At 39.3% G+C, this 16,703-nt stretch overlaps 1 protein-coding gene across 1 annotated transcript; it reads left to right on the plus strand.

Moving 5' to 3' along the window:
* Positions 1-1,459: 1,459 nt before the first annotated feature.
* Positions 1,460-14,983, plus strand: LOC117664455 (testis-specific serine kinase substrate-like). The gene is made up of 8 exons (XM_034415361.3): positions 1,460-5,088; positions 6,837-7,071; positions 7,672-7,767; positions 9,820-9,903; positions 11,235-11,284; positions 11,613-11,771; positions 12,694-12,831; positions 14,783-14,983. The coding sequence occupies exons 1-8, from the start codon at positions 4,856-4,858 to the stop codon at positions 14,922-14,924; spliced, it is 1,137 nt and encodes a 378-aa protein (XP_034271252.1). The 5' UTR covers positions 1,460-4,855; the 3' UTR covers positions 14,925-14,983.
* Positions 14,984-16,703: the final 1,720 nt, after the last annotated feature.

The raw sequence follows: 16,703 nt of genomic DNA on the forward strand, positions 1-16,703 counted from the left end.
ATCGGCATTTAGCAGCAAGATTGGCCTATAGTTTTGGATATGATGGTCATCTGTATTTTCTTTTGGGATTAATGTTATGTAAGCCTCCGTTCACGAATTTGGCATTTTAGTTCTCTCTAACACCTCATTGTAAATTTCTAACATTATTTTCTCTAACGGTTCCTGAAATTTTTTATATACTTCCGCCGGAATTCCATCTGGCCCTGGTGTTTTATTATTTTTTGTTTTTTAATTGCTTCTTTCAAGTCTGTTAAGGTGATTTTGTTATTCAACACTTCCCTGTCTTCCTCTAATATATTTGGCAATTTCCTCTCTTGTAAATAACTTTTACTTTTCTTTTTACTAGCTCGTTTTTTAAGTTGCTTAGGAGTCTAGCAGTCCACTTCAGGAAACTCAGTTCTGAGGAGAATTGCAGCAATTCTTCTCAGCCCCAAGGAGCTTACAATCAACAAGTAAAACAAACCAGGGAAGGCATTGCCTCTCCTTGTTTTGGGTGGGTGGGAGGCAGTGGTGGGTTCGCACCACTTTGGAAGAACCAGTTGTTAACTTTCTTTTTTTTTTGAGAATTTCTTTTTATTTTAAAACAAAAACAAAACATAAAACCATCATCATTCCAAACAATTACAGACAGCGAGTCGAATGGTTCATATTCTCTTGTGCATAAATCCATTTCTAAAATACCAATTTATAACAGAAACCTATATCTTTTATAGAAAAAAAAACATCAGATATTTTATCTTTACATCAACCCCATATTTCATACTTCAATCCCATGATTTATTATCTTTCCATTGATAAAACAAATCCCACATCAAATAATATTGTTTATCTTCCTGTTCTCTAATTTCAAATGTCAATTTACTCATTTCAGCACATTCCATAATTTTCTTAATAATCTCATCATCAGTCGGTAACTTCTCTCCTTTCCAATTTTTAGCAAATATGATTCTAGTCACTGTTAAAACGTTCACAATTAAATATTGCAATTCTCTGTTATATGTTTCTGGTAAAATCCCTAATAAAAATATCTCTGGTTTAAAATCAATATGTTTCTTTGTCATTTTTTCCAACCACATGTGTATTTTAGTCCAATATCTTTTAGCATATGTCCACTACATATGGTAATATGATCCTGGAGTCTGATGACACTTCCAACATTTCTCCGTGGTTGTTAACTTTCTGAGCATTTTGGCAAACTGGTTGTTGGAAGAAATCATTAGGGGAGAGAACCGATTGTTAAATTACTTGAATCCCACCAGTGGTGGGAGGCAAGGGACTCAGCCCAAGAGCTGGGCCTCCTTAGAGAGACAAAGGAGCAGGTTTATGTCTACTCCAGAACCTGGAAACAGACATCCCTCAGCAGCACCGTCCCACATACTTGGGACTATTCCCCGGCCAAGTCCCCCAACCAGCCTGGCTCCTTTTCCTCTCCCTCCATTGTTGCTCAGTGCCACCTCGTGCCTCAGAACAGACAAAAAGGAAAAGGGGTGCTTCTCCTCTGGGCTTGATTCCTCTGCCCCCTCCCCAACAGCTCCCTTGCCAAGATAAGTGTTTCATTGTGGCTGAAGCAACAGCCATGAGACCCAGGCAACCCCCTTCTGGCACAAGGGCCTCCTCTGCCTTCCTGGGCTGAGCTAGACTACCAAGTATAGTAGCCTGCTTGCCTGCCCCTTTAATTGGTGGGGGAAGGGAGAATTCAAAGTTGCTGGTTGGGCAGTCTTCCCACCATGTGGGCTTGTTTTGGAGAAATGTTGAAAAATGTTTAGCTTTTCAGGTTACTCTGGGGCTATTTTGGGTACTTTTAAAGGGCTTTAGATATGGGAAGCTATAGCAAACTGATGAATAATAACTGCAAAATGTATCCCAGGGGCATAGATAATGCCAGCACACTTAGTCGGTCAACTGGCCTTTTCCCCTCTTGCTGGATGACCGGCCCCTCATTCTCCAAATCCAGATTCTTCTTACTCTTTCTCCACTTTCCACCTCCTCTCCCAAGGACCTTTTGCAAAAATAGAGGGGGGGTTTCACCCTTGCAACCTCCAACATCCCTCCTCTTAATATTTGGATTCCTCAATCTTTCCTGAATTCCTGGCATCCAGCTGCCAAAGCTTTCATCCCCAGGCTTTTTCCTCTCGTTGCCTCCTTTTTGGGGGCAGGTTTGGTGCCACCACTGTTTACCCAGACCTGCCTATCCTTACCCCACTCCCATGCATAGCCATAAAGCAGTCACCGACCGTCAAGGAGAACCCCAGCTCCCACCTCGGTTTACCCTTCTGTTGGCACGCATACAATTCCCACCCCTGCCTGGAATTGGAGAATGGAGATCAGTTGAAGGAAATTTTGGGGGTGCTTTGGGGTTATTTTTAAAGTCGTATTGGTCTGCAAAACAATTGGGCATTTGGCATTGCTGCTTCCAGTTCCTCCTGCCTCCTTTAAGGGCAGAATTCATTGGCTTAGGAATGGACCTATTTGATTATTGATTCATGAGAACTAAAAAGTATACATATACAGGTAGTCCTTGACTTACAACAGTTCATTTAGTGACCATTCAAAGGTACAACGGCACTGAAAAAAGTGACTTATGACCGTTTTTCACACTTACAACCATTGCAACATCTCCACAGTCAGGCGATCAAAACTCAGACGCTTGGCAACTGACTCATATTTATGGCGGTTGCAGTGTCCCAGGATCATGTGATCCCCTTTTGTGACCGTCTCACAAACAAAGTCAATGGTAAAACCGGATTCACTTAACATCCGCATTACTAACTTAACAATTGCAGTGATTTATTTAACAACTATAGCAAGAAAGATTGTAAAATGGGGCAAAGTTCACTTAACAAATGTCTTTCTTAGAAACAAAAAAATTGGCTTAATTGTGGACATAAGGTAAGGACTTCTTTTTTTAGACTTGGACACAATACTATATAGTCTCCAGCATTTTAGAATTCTAGAACTCCTACTTTGAGGTGTTTTTGTCCCTTTATTTTCATTTTTTTCCTGTTTGAGGATGTTTTTTCAGCAATATATTTAATAAATCATTATTCCTGCCTTTCCATCTAAGAATTAATGTAGAAACTAAGGACACTGAAGGCATTGTTTTTATTATTGTTTTATTTTTATTTCATTTATGTCCTGCCTATATTATTTTTTTATAAACAACTGAAGGCAGTGAACATATCTTATATTCCTCCTTCCTTCTATTTTCACCACACAACAACCTTGTGAGGTGAGTTGAACTGAAGTCATTCAGTCTTTCGGTTTCTAGCCTGGTGCCTTAACCACTAGACTAGACTAAACTAGTTCTTATCTCTTCTCTTAGGATAGCACTGTACTTATTTATTTATCTACGGCTTTGCTCATTTATTTACATACGTTCATATCCCTACACAGATCTAAGTTGCTTGAATGCAGCTTCAAAAAGTGAAGCAATCTGATTTTGCATAATTCTAAGGGAAAACTTGGTTTGCATATTATGTTAAGGTATAGAAAGGTTTTTATTTGCTTGGATAAAACCAACATTAGTGTATGGTTTAGTCTTATGTGGAAACTAACTAATGAATATAGTTAGTATTGCATTCATATCCTGACTTTTCTTTGGAAATTCAAGTTGATATGTATGTAGCTGTTTTCTCATGTTATATCCAACACAATGATCATGTCCAATATGTTAAACTGAGAAAGAACAACTTGATAAAACAGATGCAAATATATTGTGGAACATGAATCATTCAGTTGTGGTTGATTCAGTTGTGGTTGATTCAGTAAATAATAGTTAAGCATAGCATATCAATGATTGTGGTTAGTTGACACCTCATGTTGATCAAAAAGAAAGAAAAAAATTATGAATGTTTCCTTTGATTTACAGTAGACAATACTAGCCTTTGGTTTAGCATTGCATTTGACCCATCCCATTGCCAGAGCAATCAGCAAAATGCTTTGGATTGTTTTGCTTAACAAATAGCTAGATCTTTCAAATAACGTTTTTGATAACATCGAATAGTGTTATTTCATTTTTAGCCTGATCTAGAATCTCTGCTATTAAGTTCATGCTTTTTACTAACAAACGCTGACATTAGCTGGATGCAAAAAAGAAAAAAAAGAGAAGGATAAGGAGGAGGAGGAGATTATAATTTTTACTGAATTCCAGCTGTAAATCGTGAAATTATATATGACCTTAAATTTTATTTCCCAAATTTCCATTGTGATTACCTATGAGTTCATGGCCAGAGGATTGGGAAATAAAATCAAGTAGTCATGGAAAATATGCAGCAAGTGAATACTTTATCTTTGTAGGTTTCTATGGATGCTATATCCTTGAGGCTTGTGGAAGAGGTAGGAAGCAGCAAACAACACAAAAGTCATATAGACAGATTATTTGTAAAGCATAAAAAAGACAATTTCATTTAAATACATTGGTTTGAAATTTTATATAATATTTGAGTCTACATATAGCTAAGTCATAATGTATTTTTGGTTTAGGTTCATTGTACTCTGTGAACCTCACTATGTGTGGTGTAAGTATGACTGATTGCTTAACTATGATTCATATAGTCTAGTGTAGCAGCTGAATCTAGACATTGCCTTCCTGGACAAGGTATAAAAAAGCAGTTCATTGTACAGCATATTTGTTCAACTCAATCAATGCAATTGCTTCAATGTCAGGATTACATCATTGGATTAGTTTTCTTTCCATTGAAGGCTCTACTAATACCATAGAATGTTGGTGGTGCAAATTGTTGATGGAAGAATGGGGTCATATGATTGGCAGCCCCGTGGCAACCATTGTGAGGTCATGAGAGCAACTAGAAGATCCTTGCCCTACCTGGAGAGCCAGTTGGCTTGTAGATAGTAGATGTTTCCTGGTGTGGTACAGGCAAGAAAATCTGTGCTCATACCAGATATTGACTCCCAATCTATAATGGCCAACATTGTGGTGAAGACTATCTGGCAATCCAAGGAAATAAATGAGGCCGGAGACACACCAACAAGTATTGAAAGTCGGGCCCAGAGCAGCAAGGATCAGCTTGGAAAGACTACTAGCATCAAAGGCTTTCCCAAAAAAAAGAAAGCCGTCTCTTTCCATGGGTGAGTGACCTGGGAATGGATAGGTTAGAAGTGAAATTCAGTGCAATAGTTGTAGCAAGTAAAAACCTACAGGAAAGGGGGGTGCACAGTAGCATTTCTGCTTTGCATATAGATGGTTTTGGATTCAGTTCCAGATATCTGGAAAGGCCTCTGGGAAGAGATTATGCAACCCTCCCTTTTTCTCCTTAAATTCTTGGAGAGCTGCTGCCATGAGATCCCAGCTTTGTTGGACTACAACTCCCAGAACTTATAGTCTGCATAAATCTGGCCAAGAATAATGAATGTTTGTAGTCCAACACTGGGTTTAAGTGGATAATTAATCTCATCTGATCTAAATAAGGTACTACAACAGTGGTTCTTGCTGAAAGCTCTGGTCAGGCATCGTGAAAAACCATTTAGATTTTTTCCAGACTATCTGTGAAATAGGTTTGTTTGTGCGTGAATGGGTGATGCGTGGCATTAATTGCAGTGATCACTGTTTCATAAGTGAGTGATTCTAGTTGGTAATGCCAAGAGAAGAAATAAAACCCTTGGACATTTTTATACACAGTGCCTCAGGACTTTATTCTCTCCCCTATCCTATTTAAATGTAACCACTGGGAAAAGTCATTTCTTGGTTTGGAGTTCAACAATATCTTCCTGATATCTAGCTTTGAACTGAGCAAGAGATGCATTTTCTCCCAGTGTGCGAAAGGTGAGGGATTGAATGGAATGGAATGAAACAAGGTGAAATTGAATCAAAGCAAGAGGGTGTTACTGCTTCTTCAGAATCAATGGAGCTCCTGTATTGGGTTTAGAGAAGACCACATGGATGGTCCTCCACCTTGATGGAGCTAGTGTGAAAATGGAGATCCTGCCAGATTTTTTTTTTTTTTACCAGAGAAGACTTTGCACAATGTTGTCTAGTGTTTCTTTTGCATTTCTTGTGGGATGGGAGATCTTGGCAATAGTCATCCTTATTGATTATTCCAATATGTTCTTAGTTGGGCTGCCTTTTAAGATGTCCTAAAACTAGTTGGTGCTCATTGGCTGGGAGTTCAATCCATTTCAATAGGATAGCATTGTCCTGTGGTTCTGCATTGGTTAACATGTTTTTGTATAAAATGCTGCTTTTGATCTATAAGGCCTTTGTGCTCCTTTATGAACCATCTTCTTCAAATAGGTACAGTGCATCCTATTTGGGAAGAGTTTCTTTGGATTCTACCCCACTTTAAGAAATGGTGGGCATGAGAGCCTTTTTGAGAATTACCCTATCTTTTGGAACAATCTGCCCTCCCTCCCCCTGTTCTGTTTGATTTTATTGGATAAATAAAGAGTGTTGACTTGGGATATAAGTGATGGAATAAATAAGACTAGATATCCTATCAATGTGTTGCAATTTAATTTTCAGAGCAATATTCCAGGATTTCAATACAGTAATCTCTTAAATTGAGGATTTTGAAGACCAACACACACATAAAAACATCATATTTGGGAGAGCTGAGCTATGATTTCATATTGATTTGATATCTTCATATATCTATATTTATTTGCGCATGAAAAGAGTTAAGAAAGCTTAGTAGAAGATAATAAAACTAATACCAGCCAAGGGTTGCTCTTAGTTTTCAAAAGAATATTATCAAATAATATATTAGCCATTGAGGCATAGGCTCGTTGTTATATTAAAGTAATACCGCAATATATTATGTAGGAAAGAAAATAGTCAACAGCTGAAACTAAGGATAACGTGTACCCTTTTTCCCACCCAGAGTCGAGCCCCATTTTACCAGTGAAAGTCCCAATCTGAATTTGAAGCGTTCTTCTGCTTGCACTAATGTTTCTCTTCTGAATCTAACTGATGGGGAACGTGATGATTCCACCACGGAGAATGAATCAACAGATGATGGAGGCTTACCAGGGGGAGCAGGAGGCGAAAGACGGGATCCTCTATTTCCCATCAAGCCAGCTTGGTCAGAAGATGAAGATGATACTTCCAGCCAGCAGGTGAAGCAATGAGTCACAATCCTACATACTTGTTGCTACTTTCCTAGATAATTAACTTGCTCTGAGTTAGTATTGTTCTAATAATAGACAAGAAAAAAAAACATTTATGCCACTCTTTGTGTGATTCTTCATTCCTCATTTGCTTTCTGGACATGACCTTTTAGGGTGTGTCAAATTTTTCCACTTTCAATTTCCAAACATTAGGGGTGCACAAAAGTTGTCACACGCCTTGGGGGATTGTAAAGATATTTTGGTTACTTTAATATAATTTAGATGTGCTTGATAAGTAACTACATAAATATAACTTTTTAATATTTTGTTTCATTTAAATTGTTCCAAATATTTCTCTCTTTATTTTCCTTGACCCTCAGCTGCAAAAAGTACATTGCAACAAGAAAGTTTCTACTTTACGGCTCCTGTGTCCCTCAAATATGTCACTAATTTCTTCTGTCACTTTCAGTAATGAATTTTGTAGATCCCTAAGAAGACCTTCCAGTTGACACTGAGACTGAAATAAATTATTGGAAATTGTGAAGAAGTCAGGAGTAAGTGGATGATGATTTGCTTGATCTGGTCCCTTCTTATATTCTTTCCCTACAGGAAGTGAGCAATAGTGGCCTTTTGCGAGCCAAGGACTCTATTACCAGTCTCAAGGAGAGGACATCTAAGGTCAACCACCATCTTCAGAATCTGCAGGTCTGTTTTTTTTTGTTTTGTTTGTTTGTTTGTTTGTTTGTTTGTATAGATTGAATAGCTGAACAGTTACATTTCCACATTGACCATGTCTGTTTCTGCTTTAATAGTCAGGAATGTAGAATGATTTTTTTTTAAAGCTGCCAATGCAAGAATGCTTCATTCTGACTGACTGGGCCAATTTGAGGGAGAAAGTGCTAAATTCTGTCCATCTTCTTGTAAAATCAGATTGGACTTTGTCTTCATTTTGCCTTCATGCCTTGGCTTTATTGCTATTGTTTAATTTTTTAAAAACAATATTGGTGCCAAAAATCTAGTTAAAAATTGAAAAGCAAGGGTAGATATGTTAATCCTTAAGAAAATGAATTCATAATTAGGCAGTATTTTGCCTAGAACCTAGAATGACATAACATATTGTGCAAGCATTTGAGTTCTCCAGTACTCAGACATAATTATACAAAAAAAAGCAGAAAAAAGAGTGTTGGTGGGGAAAGGTAGGGTTGAAATGAGGGAAAAGATTTAAAATAGACTATGAACACGGTAGTTCAGTTGCTAAGATGCTGAGCTTGTTGATCAAAAGGTCGGCTGTTCAGCAGTTCGAATCTCTAGTGCCGTGTAACGGGGTGAGCTCCTGTTACTTGTCCCAGCTTCTGCCAACCTAGCAGTTCGAAAGTACGTAAAAAATGCAAATAGGAAAATAGGGACCACCTTTGTTGGGAAGATAACGGTGTTCCGTGCGCCTTTGGCATTTAGTCATGCCAGCCACATGATCACGGAGACGTCTTCGGACAGCGCTGGCTCTTCAGCTTTGAAACGGAGATGAGCACTGCCCCCTAGAGTCGGGAACGGCTAGCAGGTATGTGTGAGGGGAACCTTTACCTTTATGCATGTTATCCACAAGATTAACTTTTCACTTTAGTCAGATTAGTACAATTCCCATTTTAGTTTTTAGTGATATTGCCATCACTTAGGCTTGTTGGTTTGGGATTTTATATACATGTCTCTGCTCAAATAGTGTGACAGCACATATAACTGTCAGAAATGAGGCAGAGCATTTTCTAGAATTGCCCAACCATCTTGGTGCCCAAAAAACAAAAATGAGCATGGCTCTATGTAACTTAGTGGCCCTAGACAATGCTATGAAGATGCTAGACGAGTGGGGTAGAGCTCTTTTCTAAGAAGATTGGAAGAGAGTTTTCATTTGTTCCATCTGATCCACACCAAAGACAAGGCAGCAGCCTGCAACTGAGGTACTTCTGCGCCAAAGCAGCCCCCACAGGTATGGAAGGACACTCGAGTCAGCTCATTTCATTTGGCTGAATCTTCCTTACAAAGAAGGAAGGATAAGAAGAACTTTGTTGATTGTTTTGAACCCACTAGAGAAGTAACAGAAGAGGCTTGTAGATCAAGGGTGAAAGCCAATTGGTGTAGTGGTTAAGGTAGTGGTCAAACTCAAGGCCCGCAGGCTGGATCTGACTCATGGGGTGCTTAGATCGGGCCTGCAGGGCCCACCCTGGAAACAGTGAAGGTCCGGCCTGTGGTGCATCTGCCAGCGAAAACAGTGCTCGGGAGGACTGCGCGTGACCCTCGCAAGCTCTGTTTTCGCTGGTTGCAGGAGGCCAGAAACAGAGCTACGGAGCCCATTTTTGCTGGCAGAGTGCTCGGGCCACCACAGGCGCCCCTGACCTGACACGAGTGACGTTGAGCTGGCCATGCCCCTTGCCATACCCCCCATGTCCCCCGGAGGTCAAACAGAACCCTGATGTGGCCTTCAATGAAATCAAGTTTGACATCCCTGGGTTAAGCCATCAGGCTAGAAACCAGGAGAATGAATTCTAAACCTGACCAATGCATAAAGCAAGCTGAGTGACCTTGGGCATCATTCTCTCTCAGCCCTAGGAATTAGGCAGCAGAAACCACATTTCCAATGTAAGGCAGTTAAACTCAGCCTTAGAATATCAAGTTTTTTAAAAAAAAAAAAAAAGAAATGAGAGATTTTTCAGCTTTCTCCCAGCTTCCACTATGTTTCTTCTTGTTCCCTAAAATTTCTTACAGGAAAGCTGTCGAAAGGTGACAAAATCTGTGGAGGATGCTGAAATTAAGACCAGCGTGCTGGAAGAAAATTCAGCCCTCTTGGAGGTGAGGGAGAAGATTTGAGACTTGCAGGAATATGGGGTGGTATCAACAGTGCAAGTTATTCACAGCATTTGGAAAGGTAACAAAGCTGCTATGAGCTAGTAGATTGATGGAGAACAGTTGTCAGAAAGTAAGATTATAAGCAGAATCTATTATCATGGGTGACCACACATAAGGAACCAAGACTGGTTTTCTCTAGCATGAACAGAAGCTACAGTACAAGTTTCTAGATCTTTTGGTAGCAAAATAGAAACAAAAGCAATTTCTGTGGAAATTTTCAAAGATCAGACTACTGGGCTGGGTTGGTCATCTGACCTGCTCTTTGGCACTTACCGTATCACCTTTCTATCTGTCCCTTTTAAATCTTTTCCTCTTTTTATCTTCATCAAGGGATTCTTTTCAGATATTAAAAAATATGGACCATTTAGCAAAAGGCAGCCATTGTCGCATAGGGACTAAAGAAAGATTACAATTAAGTTCCACTGGCAACTATAAGAATTTATTCTTTGTCAGGCTGGCCTACAGCACAAGATAATCTTTTAAGGAAAATTTGGAGCTGTACATGAGAAAAATAAGCTCAATCAATCATGCTTGATGCCTTTTGGCATAATGTTTTTGGAACAATATGAAGGTGTTTCGTTGTTACCTTTTCTGGAATTTTCTTTTTAAATTCTGTCTCACCAGCACTGTTAAGCTTTGGACTGGCATCGAAGGGAAAGATGCTCTAATCTTATCTAATCTTCTTACCTGTAGAAGTTCATTTTGCCAGTCTCTCCCTCTCTACAGCTCAGGCTAGTTCACAGGGGTGTTGTTGCCAGAAACCAGAATTAGAGCTAAATTTGCTAGTTGGAGCTTCTGAATAAAAGCTGGGATAGAATTTTAATAAATCATTATTTATTGTTTTAAGAATTCCTGATGGGCTACAGGTTTGACTCTCCATATCTGTCAGAATTAGTCAAGTTGCTGCTCTCTGTAGATTCTTAGATGAAAGGTGCAATGGTGATAAAACAATATTGCAAACTCAGTGTTGTCTTCTTGCTAAATTTCTGGCATAGGATCGTTCTTTTTTAAATGCCGCAACTGCTTCACCTGTTTGTCCCTTTATTTACCATCTTATTAAATTGAAAAAGATGGGATCACTCCCAAAGAAAACTACACCAAACCTGCTTTCTTCTATGGATGCATTGTATTTTCCTCCAAATCTGTTGGATTACAACAAGTAGGGTTTCTAGCTAACCCAGCTAGACTGATAGGGAATTATGAGTGTTGTAATAATTATACTCAATACCAAATTAATGTTATTGTTTCCCTGACACTTCCTCCACTCTATTTAGGAGAAACTGCGTAATTTGCAGCAACAAGTTCAAGTAGAAGACTTTCGTTGGTAAGACCCCATAGCAGTTGCTGGAACAGGGGTGGCATGTGGGGTCTCCAAACAACTTTTGGACTTAATAGGCAGAATAGTAACGATACCCTCCATATCAGCCATCTATGAAGAGAGTGATGCTGTTCGGTTGGCATCCATCAATAGCCTATGATGGGAAGTGGGCAGTTGCGAGCAGGTCTTGGGGGATAAGATGGGCATAGCTTCCACCTTGGCTTGCCTTGCTCGGCTGGGAGAGGGGCACTGTAAAGTGGGAGTGGAAGAGCCTTGGTTTTGCTAGAGGCACCAACCCATCCACCTGGTCTCTTTCCATCACTCCTGACTCTAGGAAATGTATGCTGGAGCTGGCCCAGAAGGAGGCATTGCGGCTGCTGGCCCAGCTGGGGGTGCGCTTGGAAGGGGTTCTTCCCCAGCAGGAAAGGACACAGGTGGAACAAGGCCAGGAGCTCAGAATGCTGCGGGAGGAACTGGATGAAGTCTCTACCACGTATGTGCCTCTCCTGAGGCTTCCCTTTCTCTCCTCCAAGGAGCCTTCTTCTTCCCAGCAAAGAAAAGGCCAGATTTTAGAGATGAAGTAAACACAACCCATTATTTATTGTATCCTAGAGTAAAACACAATGAGAGGTTCAGTTAGATAACTTTTGCTAATGTTCCTAATGATGGGGTTTGCTCCCTACATTCTGATAGTAGAACTTTTTCCTCTTCGTGTTTTGGTTTTAGAAAAGTTGATCACAACTTCCATGATTATCACTTTGTATTAAGAGTTATAATTATTTGTAGCTCTGTAAACCAGTAGGGAAGATTAGTATATTACAAATGATGGCTTTGTTGTCCTGGAATATGTCCAGATCACTATAATGTTCCTTTTTAAAAAGTGAAGTTTTCTAGTGTTTATGAATCTTCTAAGAGCAAGCTTCATGAATGTGCCTATGGTCTCTCGGCCTTTTTCTTCAGCAGGTTTTCTTGCACATTAATATATGCTTAATTCTACCAAATTTTTTGATTAGAAAATACCAGGGGGTGCAAAAATTCAGATTCAGAATAAAAGAGGGTGAGTCCTTTAGTGTATTTTTAATAAAGCTCTACAATTTTAGATAAAATTCCATATCGAGCCCCTCCCCTGCCCCATTGTAATGATGGGGTAAGAGAGAATAAAATGCAGGGGGACAGAGAGTCTGTATCATCTCCTGGAACACAAATACCCCCAAACCAGGAAGTCACCATTCTTCTGCCAACCTATGATGTGAGAGGACTGTGTAAAATGGGATTGCTCCAATCTTAAAACCTGATCCAGAGATAAGAAAGTCTATCAGTCTATGTGGGAGGCAAAGTTACATTTCTCTGAATTTTTACAGGGCTATGAATTTGGAAATTTGCTCTTTTACTTACAGCTACTTCTTTTCTGCTAGGGCAAAACGGACTTCAGTGTCTCTCACTCAGCTTCGGTCAGACCTGGATGGACTCCTGGAAGACATATCCCGACATCTTGCAACACTGAAGAATATGGAAGCATCCGACCGGCCTCCTAATTGTGCTAGATGTTCCAGGTACCTAGTTAAACCTCTGAGTCAGAATTGAAGAATACAGTCCAACTTGTTAATGAGAATCAGAAGGCTAGACTAAGGAAGGATATGGAGATTAGGGCAAAATTGGGTTTGATTTCCCTGATTTCACACAGGTCAGTGTCATAAAGCCTCTAAGTAATGTTTTGTTTAATCACAATTTATTAAACAAAGCATTACAGGTAGCGCTCAATTTATGACCATAATTTAATCTGGTATTATGGTTGCAAGTCATGGTGGCTATTAAATTGATTATTGTGCAACTGCACCCAATGTTATCTTTTTTGCAGAGGTCCTTAAGGAAATGCTATGGTAATTAAGTGAAACCATAGTCATTAAATGAATCCATTTTATTCAATTGGATTTTTTTTGCTAGTAACCAGATATAAACGCCAGAAATCAGCAAAAGACTTGAAAAATTTAGAGCAAACAACTCTAAATGTGAGTGATGCCATTGTTAAGTGAGGACTCCCCATATTGGCTACATTCACACATTAAGCCATAAATCATAGTCGGGCCTGGATTGCTGGTTGAATTCCCAACTTGCTGGTGGACTGAAAGAAGTCTTCCGATGACTTTCTTATCCAAAGATGTGTCAAAGAGATTGTTGATGACAGAAGAAATTATTAAAAAGTAGAAGTATATTTTACCTCTGGAATTCGGGTTCCAATTCCAACGTTATTTGGCTTTTTTTGATAATGTATATGTATGTGTATATGTATAATGTATATATTATACATTCTTCATTGTTTTTAGCATGTGGGACTTGGCATAACCTATGGTTTGTAATTTCCAAGGACCACAAAAGCTAAGATAAAACCAAACATAGCATATTATGGCTTAGCATGATTGACTGATTATATCAATTTAACAGCTTCCCAGTTGGCACATGGATCCAGGCAGTATACGTCGATAGAAAACAATGTGTAATAAATCTTCAACATTAAAACAGAATAAACATTCCCAAAGTAGCTTGATCTAATCAAAACCAATCACAAACAGTCCAATGGCACAAAATCTCCCATCCTGTGTTTGGGGGAAAAGCCAAATCTTGGCAACTTTAAGCAGTATGGATTTCAGAATCCTGAGCCAATTCCTGATTCTCAAGCTAAGCATGAGTTGAAATCCACCCAGCTTAAAGTTGTCAAGCTTAAGAAATGCTCTTATTGGATGGACATGATGTATCAGGACAGCTACAAACTTTAAGATTTTTCTATCAAGAACTATCCAGAATTCTTGCTTAGTCTATGAACTATATGTCAGCTAGAAATACCGACTTGATATTATAGATTTCCTTTTATAGACCAGCAGGTAATTGCAGTTTTCCAGTTCACAGAAAAGAAAGTTCAGTATTACAGAAGCGAGTGAATTGACTACTCACATAAACAGTTAATTGGCTGTTGCTGAAAATGCAGTTTTCTACAAAATCCAGTCTCTGGCATTGGCTTTAGATTCCTGAGAACATCTGTTTTCATTTATTTTAAAAAAAGTTCAAGTTGCTAAAGCTCATGTAATTGGCATGCATATTTAGAAGAATCAAGAAGAGTTGGGCTTTAAAATGGATGCTTTTTTAAACTCTCTTTCCAGCATAGATGTTTCATACATGTATTACCTACCTCCTCTCTTTTCTTCTAATGATATTTTAAACCCCGCTTCACCAGTTCTGAAAAAAGGGGAATTTGCCCTAAAGCTGGACTAGTGCTTCTTTGCCATATTTATGTTAAATAAGCTCACTTCCAGAGATATCTTATATTTATGTTATTTTCAGTGCAGCAAATTGCACTCTTTTGACATTGCATGAAGGGAGTTTCCTTGACTCTGTACCTGGGCTGTTTCTCTCTCTTTCAAGACTTAAACCTATCATACTTTCTACATTGACTGACTGTGTAAATGGCATCCCTTCTTTTCTTTTTCACCTCTTGGTTCCCACCCACAGCTACAGCATTGTGAATACAGAGGTGCTGCGAAAGATGTTTGAACATGCAGTGGCACCCATTTTGGAGGAGCTGAAGCAGCGGGCCCAATCAGAAGGCATATGCCCCAGCTGCCAGCGTTTGCAGAAGACGATGACACAGTGAGGCACAGAGTAGACTAACCCCAGACCCTCCTGCCCCTAATAAAATGTTTCCAGAGTGCAGTCTTTCTGGAGCATTTTTCTGATCCTAAGTTGATGCGGGCCAGATCGAGATGGCCTTGTACTGGGAAGTCTGGAGACAGGTCCACCTTGGCCATCTGCAAAGCTGCCTTACCCTGAATCCTATTCCCATTCTAATCGGACATCAGTTCATCAAAATTTCTTACAGATGTTTTTCTAAACACTACTAAAAATATTTTGAGAGCTTGAAAGATGAGCCTGTGATCTTCAGTGGGCAAAGCACAATAGCTTTGTCACTAAGCTTTTCTTCCTTTCATCTTGGCTAATGAAGGGAATTCCATAGTCAGAGACCATAGTCCAAGAGTTTAAATGCAGCCTCTGAAAATCCTGGATGTACTTTCCTGAGCACTTCTATTAGTGCTGAATGGTAAATTTAATGTGACTGAAAATGAAAGTCATTACATTGACAGGGAACAATCAACAATATTAATTGTAATGATAAGTGTTCATTAAATTTTGTTTTGTCCTGGCCCTGTTGATTTTGACAAGTGCAGCCTCCATATATTTTTCCAAATCCAAATGTGACTCAGAGGTGAATAATGCTGTAAATTGCTCAGCTATAGTTTTGCACTAGCTTCTGACTGAGCGGTCTTCCTGTCTACTTCCATGTTGCTCTTTTTCTCATTTCCATCTATTTTCCTATAAATATTTTTTTGTATTTTATAGAAAGGACAATAGCACTGAGGTTGGTGTAGGACAGTGAACTAACTTTGGGGAATGGAAAAAACCTTTCCATGTCCAGCTGAATAAATCTAAAGGCATTCACAAAAATAGTGAATTATAGCTGATGTAACATATTGCCTGTTCAAACTTCAGGTGTTGGGATACATATGCTCAGAAGCACAGTCTTTCTTTTCATTAACAGGCAAATTAGTGTATGTGTGTCTACAGTTTTCTCTTCACTTTTCTTGCAAAGCTTGCTTAAAGTTTAGAATGTCACTTTTGTTCTATTTTATTTATACATCTTTTGCATATATGGAAATCCATTTTTGCATTGTTATTTATTCCGTGGACATAGTATCTTAAGTCTCTTTGGTGGTATTATGAAGGAAAATTTCCTGCTGACTCCTGATTGCCAGAAGTTCGGCAGTTCGATTCTCTCTGGCTCCAGGTTGACTCAGCCTTCCATCCTTCTGAGGTTGGTAAAATGAGCCCAGATTGTTGGGGGCAATATGTTAACTCTGTAAACCGTTTAGAGAGGGCTAGGTCTCTCTAAAGCACTGTGTAGTGGTATATAAATCTGCTATTGCTATTATATTCTAAAGAGCTTCCTGCGCTACATAGTCTCTATGTAATTCACAGTATAATCTTTGAATTTCCAGGACTGGGCTTTACACATATGCATAATCACTTGCTTTAGATTCTCATTGGTTGCTATCTTTTTTTACACATTACTTACTAAACTCGGGTGATCGGGGGTGTGAGGAGAGCTGATGTTTCCCTTGTAAGGACTGTCATATCTGCAGGAGCCAATAGCTCTCAGCCTCAAGCATTACCACTCAATAAAGTGATCTGATCCATTAGATCCAAATCTATCCTTTAGTATTTTTTCTATGACTTTGCTGTTCCCATCACTTGCTACAGTCACAGGCTTGACCATGCCTTGTAACCCAATGCATGCAAGCCATCAGGGGGCAACAGAGTCCTGCGGAGGCAGCCCTGGGAAAATGCAGGCTGCTTTTGCCTGTGGTACTTTGCTCTC

Source organism: Pantherophis guttatus, chromosome 4 (genome assembly GCF_059756535.1).
Source record: "Pantherophis guttatus breed Tessera chromosome 4, ASM5975653v1, whole genome shotgun sequence".
Taxonomy (NCBI): domain Eukaryota; kingdom Metazoa; phylum Chordata; class Lepidosauria; order Squamata; family Colubridae; genus Pantherophis; species Pantherophis guttatus.

Coding starts and splice junctions, on each gene's coding strand:
- LOC117664455 (XM_034415361.3), top strand. CDS start 4,856: ATGTTTCCTGGTGTGGTACAGGCAAGAAAATCTGTGCTCATACCAGAT. Junction 11,772..12,693: donor CTGGATGAAGTCTCTACCAC/GTATGTGCCTCT, acceptor CTTTTCTGCTAG/GGCAAAACGGACTTCAGTGT. Junction 12,832..14,782: donor AATTGTGCTAGATGTTCCAG/GTACCTAGTTAA, acceptor TCCCACCCACAG/CTACAGCATTGTGAATACAG.